The sequence below is a fragment of the Cnephaeus nilssonii genome (assembly GCF_951640355.1).
Source record: "Cnephaeus nilssonii genome assembly, chromosome: 17".
Taxonomy (NCBI): Eukaryota; Metazoa; Chordata; class Mammalia; order Chiroptera; family Vespertilionidae; genus Cnephaeus; species Cnephaeus nilssonii.
The window spans coordinates 2,115,648-2,122,672 of NC_137088.1; the positions used below are offsets into that span (position 1 = coordinate 2,115,648).

The 7,025-nt window shown below is 66.7% G+C and overlaps 1 protein-coding gene across 1 annotated transcript; it reads left to right on the forward strand.

The window, feature by feature from the left end:
* Positions 1-435: 435 nt before the first annotated feature.
* Positions 436-5,057, forward strand: GNAT1 (G protein subunit alpha transducin 1). Its single transcript, XM_079794894.1, has 8 exons — positions 436-579; positions 1,615-1,657; positions 1,773-1,914; positions 2,028-2,185; positions 2,275-2,403; positions 2,645-2,774; positions 2,950-3,103; positions 3,215-5,057. The coding sequence occupies exons 1-8, from the start codon at positions 474-476 to the stop codon at positions 3,403-3,405; spliced, it is 1,053 nt and encodes a 350-aa protein (XP_079651020.1). The 5' UTR covers positions 436-473; the 3' UTR covers positions 3,406-5,057.
* The last annotated feature ends 1,968 nt before the right edge of the window (positions 5,058-7,025 follow it).

Here is a 7,025-nt window from a genome sequence, read left to right on the forward strand (position 1 = left end):
CAAAACGAGAGTGCAGAGCCCAGTGCTGGGCACGGGGCAGGTGCTGGTGCACGCTTCTCCCTCTACTCCCTGCCCATGGCCCCCACCCCTTGGCTCCCCTTTCTGAGCCTGGACCCTACAGACAGGTCTCCCTGCTGCAGGGCAGGGGCTGGACCCTCTCCAGGGTCTCTCCTGGAGGATTTGGGGAGGGGGAGTGGGGTGCAGAGTCAGCAGTTGGGGGATTGGGGCCATGCTAGCCCGATTAGCAGGGCTGGGGCTGAGCTAGGTTCACCTGTCCTTGTCTCTGATTGGCTCTTGGGCACCCCCGGCACCCAAATCCCACTAAGCAGCCCCACCAGGCCTGCCCAGCTGTGGGCAGCCAGCCGATTGCTCGCACAGTCCCGGTGCCAGGAGGGTGTCCTGGGAGGCCTGAGCCTGGCTCCGGAGAGCCCTCCGTCCGGAAGAGCCCCTGACCGGTTCCTCCGGCTGCGGCCATGGGGGCTGGGGCCAGCGCCGAGGAGAAGCACTCGCGGGAGCTGGAGAAGAAGCTGAAAGAGGATGCTGAGAAGGACGCCCGGACCGTGAAGCTGCTGCTTCTGGGTAGGGGTGTGGCCCAGGGCCCTGCCACCGGTCAGCGGCCTGGGGGGCCGGGCACCCCTTCTGGGAAGCAGGATGAGCCTGTGACAGGCAGCGAACAGAGTGGGAGCCCTGGCCAGCCCGGATCCGGTACCCTGGCTCCCCACGGCATGCCCAGCCGTGGAACCCCCTCCAGAGGGCCCCCCTCAGGCAGCCGCCCCTGGAGAAGTGGGTGCTGGGCACACGTTTGCTCTGAATCCAGGGCCTCCTGGGAAACCCCACGACAGGCTGCTCCCTTGGGAAGGAGGTCACAGTGCTCCCGAGTGTGGGCAGCCTCTAGAACCACCTAGAGCCACGCACAACGGCCCCGGGTTCCAGAGCTCTATTGCAGGCGGGCCTGCAAAGCAGCTACAGGGGGAGGAGTGGTGCTAAGGCCCGGGGGGAGCCGTAAGCAGGCCCACGGTCCCAGGGCAGTGAGGGGACAAGGCGGGGACCAGTGCCTGGAGGCCTCTGCCACTCCCCAGGGGGTGCAGGCTCCACCCAGGCTCTCCAGGGTCCAGAGACTAAGCCAGAAATCCCATTAACTGTGCCCAGCGCCCTGGCAAGAACAGGCTTAGGGGGGCTGTCAGCTGTCTCCTCCCCCCGTCGCCCCCCTCCCCCCAAAGGCGCTAATGCCCTCTGAGCCTCAGGGACACACTCCCTACCCCAGGGGAGAAACTGGGCTGACCCGGCTCCAATAATCCCGTGCTGCGGTACCAACTATTCCCACAAGGTGGCGCTCCAGGCTTTCTTTTGGGTCTCAAACCAATAGCCTGCGTAAACCTGGGTTCGGAGGCGCCCCAGCCCAGCTGAGGTCGTGGGTCCCCTCCGCCAGGCTTCTCCAGACACTCCTGACATTTGCAAACGTCTTCCTGCCAGGGTGTCAGGGCCCTGCTTTGGGAGTGAGGGGGAACCAGGCGGGCGCTCTGGGTCGGCCTAGCCATCTTCCGGGCCTGGGAGCGGGAGGGGGGGGGGGGGAGATGCGGTCAGCGCGGCCCAGAGGCGGGGCTTCCCTTCCAGGTGCGGGCGAGTCCGGGAAGAGCACCATCGTCAAGCAGATGAAGTGAGTGTCCCCGCCGTGGGAGGCCGCGGGGTGGGGCGGGGCGTGCGCGCCTGCAGGGCCTGTCCTTCCCCGCGCGACCGCGAGGAGGCGCTGACCCGGCCCGCCCCGGCCGCAGGATCATCCACCAGGACGGGTACTCGCTGGAGGAGTGCCTGGAGTTCATCGCCATCATCTACGGCAACACGCTGCAGTCCATCCTGGCCATCGTGCGCGCCATGACCACGCTCAACATCCAGTACGGAGACTCCGCGCGCCAGGTGCGCCGGGGCGCGGGCCGGGGGGCCAGCGGGGGGGGCGGCCTCCGCGGACTCGAGGCGCGGGGCTGGGCCGGGGTCCGGGTCCCGACCCACCACTCCCACTGTGCGCCCAGGATGACGCCCGGAAGCTGGTGCACATGGCAGACACCATCGAGGAGGGCACGATGCCCAAGGAGATGTCGGACATCATCCAGCGGCTGTGGGAGGACGCGGGCATCCAGGCCTGCTTCGAGCGCGCCTCGGAGTACCAGCTCAACGACTCGGCGGGCTAGTGAGCGCGCGGGCGGGGCGGGGCGGGGCGGGGCGGGGGGCGGGCCCTGCCGCCCGCCCGCACCCACCCAGCCTCCGGGCTCTCCGCAGCTACCTCTCCGACCTGGCGCGCCTGGTGACCCCGGGCTACGTGCCCACCGAACAGGACGTGCTGCGCTCGCGTGTCAAGACCACCGGCATCATCGAGACCCAGTTCTCCTTCAAGGACCTCAACTTCCGGTACCGCCTGCGCTATGCGCCCCCCCCCCCCGCCTGCCCACTTGCCCCCGAAGTCACCGCCTCGAGGCCCCCTCTCTAGGAGGGACCCGCCCCTCTCGGACGACCCGCCCGCAGAGAGGCCCGGCCTCGCCCGCTGCCCGTCGGGTCTGGGGGCGCCCCCTCCAGCCTTGGGAGGCGAGGGGAGGCCTGTGGTCGCGGCCAGGGGGCTGGGGGCTCGGGCTCAGGCCCCGCCCGCCCGCAGGATGTTCGACGTGGGCGGGCAGCGCTCGGAGCGCAAGAAGTGGATCCACTGTTTCGAGGGCGTGACGTGCATCATCTTCATCGCGGCGCTGAGCGCCTACGACATGGTGCTGGTGGAGGACGACGAGGTGGTGAGTCCCGGCGGCCCGGGTGTGAGGCGCCGCCTCGGAGCCGTCCGGGGAGGAGCGGAGGCAGCCACAGCCCCGCGGCGGGGGTTCGGGAGGAGGGGGGGCTGACCCGAAGCCTTCCGCGCCCAGAGCTGGGGGCTGCCCGCGCCCCCGTGCCCGACAGCGCCGCCTTCCGCAGAACCGCATGCACGAGAGCCTGCACCTGTTCAACAGCATCTGCAACCACCGCTACTTCGCCACCACGTCCATCGTGCTCTTCCTCAACAAGAAGGACGTGTTCTCCGAGAAGATCAAGAAGGCGCACCTGAGCATCTGCTTCCCCGACTACGACGGTGAGCCCGCCCGGCCGCCAGGGGGCGCCCTCCCCACGGCTCGCCGCGCTCCTCCACGGGGCCGCGGTGGGCGGGAGTGAGCGCCCCCTTCCTCCCCGCCCCCCCCCCCAGGGCCCAACACATACGAGGACGCGGGCAACTACATCAAAGTGCAGTTCCTGGAGCTCAACATGCGACGCGACGTGAAGGAGATCTACTCCCACATGACGTGCGCCACCGACACGCAGAACGTCAAGTTCGTCTTCGATGCTGTCACCGACATCATCATCAAGGAGAACCTCAAAGACTGCGGCCTCTTCTGAGGGGCCGGCCCTCCGCCCCGCGCCCCCCGCCCCCTGCCGGCCCCCTCCCCCGCCACCTCACTGCAGCCCACCCACGCCGCTGCCGGAGCCCACCTCCCCGGCCCCTCTGCTCCCAAGCTCCGCCCCTGCCCCAGGCCCCGCCCCTGGCCCAGGCCCCGCCCCTGGCCCACAAGTCCCGCCCACTCCATCTCTTTGGACCGGGCCCCAGGGCCCCAGGTGTCCTTGCTTTCAGACCCACCTCCACGATGTGTCAGCCGCAGCCCGGTTATGTGGGGGCTGGGGGGCTGGCAAGGTTCCTGAACCCGTGCATGTGCTGAGGCCCTGCCGCCCAGCCCCCCTCGCCCCACCAGCCACCAGCCCCAAACCCTGCGTCCCACTAGCTTGCAGTTCCTGCCCTTCCCCTGTGGCCCCCGGTGCCCCCAAGCCCAGCGCTGCCCTTCACGGCCGGCGGCACCGGCCGCAGGACCCACGGCAGCCAGCCCCAGCTAGGAGCCGGCAGGACTCGGGGCAGCTGGCGCGCAGTGACTCAGCAGTGTCCGCTGGCCCATCTCCTGCTGCCCTCCCGCCCGGGGCCGTGACTCACGGGGGGTCTGGGCTCCGCAAACAGCCCTCCCTCTCGAGTTCCAGGCCTGGCAGGGGGCAGGCGGGATCCCTCCTCCAAGCAGGCCTGCTTATCACCAGCCCGGTCCAGCCCCCCACTCCATGTGACACCTCGGACACCTGTCTGCCCTCCCAGCCCTTCAGGGGTCCAAAGTCGAAGCCAGCTCTGGCCCCTGAATCAGTGAGGGGGCCAGGCCTGGAGCCCCTGGGTGCCAGGGAGGGACTCGTGCTGGACCCTTCCCCACAGACCAGCCTCAGAGGAGCCCCCAGCCCCTGCCCCCACAGCCCTGCCCCGCTGTCCTTGGACACCAGCTCCCTGCCCTGCTCACCCACCCGCCCGCGGTGCTCCCGCCACCCGTCAAGGGGATGGTGTGTGAGGGCGGGTGCTGTTGACACCCACGGTGGCCAATGGTCGCACTGTCCTGAGGGGTGGCGGGGGCAGAGTCCAGCTCCATCGATCAGCCCGGCAGAGAAGTTGGGACGGGATGGAGGCCCCGAGGGGGTCCATCAGGTGGGGTCACAAGCCAACCAGGTGACCCTGGTTCCTGCCAGCAGCTTCGCTGCCCTTTCCATTCAGGGCTCACTCCCTGGCAGGAATAACGGCGCCATGCCGGACCCCTCGGGGACAAAGCCCACGTCCCCTCATCCCCACGCCCTGCTTCTCACCAGCCACCGGCACCTGCTGGTCCCGGGGCCGGGCCTCACTGCAGGCGAGGGCAGGAGCTTCTGTCCGGTGAGGCGGCGGCAGGCCTCACACCCAGGCTAGATGCACTAGGCCCGTGGTCGGCAAACTTCGGCTCGCGAGCCACAGGCGGCTCTTTGGCCCCTTGAGTGTGGCTCTTCCACAAAATACCACGGCCTGGGCGAGCCTGTTTTGAAGAAGTGGCGTTAGAAGAAGTATAAGTTTAAAAAATGTGGCTCTCAAAAGAAATTTCAATCGTTGTCCTGTTGATATTTGGCTCTGTTGGCTAATGAGTTTGCCGACCACTGCTCCAGGCAATAAACCTCTGCATCGGCCGGCTGTCCTTTCTTGGGGCGCGGGGGGTGTTGATTATCCCGAGTTGTGGGTATATATGAAGTGCCAGGCCGGCCACAAGGCCGTTCCTCCCGGTGGGAGCACCTGGCTGCCATGGCAGGGGGCACTCAGGGACCCACGTGTGTCTCTCCCTGGGGGGCGGGGGGGGGGAGCCAGGGGCAATGTTCTCACAGACAGTCTTCGATCAAGAGGGAGTTTTGAGGTGGAAGCGCATCTGGCTGGCACAGCCGGGCGGATCCGGCCCAGGGGCTTGGGGGCCACCGTTCCCTGGAGCAGGAGCAGGGAAGGGGGCATGGGGTGGGGACAGCGGGGACGTGCCAAGTGCCAGCTGGAGGCCTGGCCTGCAGAGGGTGATGGCTCTCGGGAGCCCCTGAAGCTGGGGCACCATCGCTGGGCTGGGCCTGGGGGAGGCCAAGGAGGATTCCCTCTGGTGCAAAAGGTGAGGCTGGGCCAGAAATGTCAATCAAATAATATGTTAAGGCAACATTTAAAACCCAAAATGGCTGCGAAAAAATCCATGTGCAAAAGTATCAGAATTCTAAAGAATGACAAGATCCAAGAGGCCCCGGCGGCCGTTGGCGCCGCGTTGGAGCGGGCGGAAGGAGAGACGTCCCCTCCTGTACGCGCTGTGTGTGTTTTTACTATTTTCTCCCATAACTTTAGTTGAAAAAAAAACATGGGCATAATTGACAGTAGGTATATTAAAATGCAAAATATTACTTTAAGCTTAAGTATTTCTCTTACCCCTAAAACAATGTATAATTTTATCTTCCTGACTTTAAGGGGAACATGATCATCAGTGATATTTTCCGAATCTGCTTCTAGAAAAAGACGAATCATTAAAATTTTTGACAAAAACACATATAGGGGCACACGTGTTTCCTGGGACCGGTGTGAGTGGGCCGGGGGTCCCTGGGGAAGACGTGCCCTCGTTGCCCCGTGGGGCCGGCGTCCGCAGGCGGGAGGCTCAGCGACAGCATCCGGGTCTGATGGCCGCGTGCACGTGAGGCCCCCGAAAGCTGGGAGCACAGAGGAAACCAGAGGCTGATGTCTAGGCCTGCGGCCACGGGAAACACCCGCCAGGAGGCCGTTGGCTATCGGAGCCGGGGTGGAGCTGTGAGCCTGCGGCGTGGGGGGCTGGAGGGGAGAGGGAGGTGCCTGGGCCTGAGCACGGGGTTGGGGGGACACTGGGAAGGTAGGGAGCCCAGGACACATGGGCACCAGGCTGGTGCTGCTCAAAGGTCTGAGGGGAAGATGGGGCTTGGGCCAGTGGGTTAGGGCCCCCGCGGGGTGGTCTTGGGCCCGGCTGAGCAGGGCTGTCCCTCTGCCAGCTGCTGGAGTGAGGGGGGCGGGGAGAGGCGGACAGGACTTCGTTGGAGAGACAGGAGGAGGACGAAGCTGCGAGGAGCTGGAGGCGCTGGCTTCGAGGGGGCCCCTCGGGTCTCCCACAGAGCCGCCTGCTCTTGGAAGGAAGGTAGTGAGCGCCCCGGCCTTCCTGGGCAGGGTTCAGAGAGAAGCCCAAACACCAGGCAGGGCTGGACCTCCCTCCAGGGGTCCCCTCCCATGCATTCCTAACCCCTCTGCCTGGTCCTCCCCCTATTCCTGGGTCCCAGGGGCTGGATGGTACCTGGCCTCAAGTGTCCGGCCCACTCAGCACCCCAGTGTAATGACACCCTGATCCACAGCCCCGGGCAGAGGCTCAGAGCGCTGGCCACGCCCTGGGGATGTGGGCAGGGGCGCCCACTGCAGGCACCCAGGCCGCCACCATCCGGCCCCACCTCGCGGCCCTCAGCTCTGGCTCTGGCGGGACTCACCTGGCCCGGCCTCGAGCAGAGATTAGAGCCTGGCAGCCGGGAATGCACTGACGTCAGGGCCTGGTTGGTAGCCGTGGGGGCTCGGCCCTCCCGCAGGCACTCGCTGGCCCGTGTGACTGGGGCTCATTAAGCCGCTTCAGTGGCCAGGGAAGCTGGGCCAGGTCTCAGGG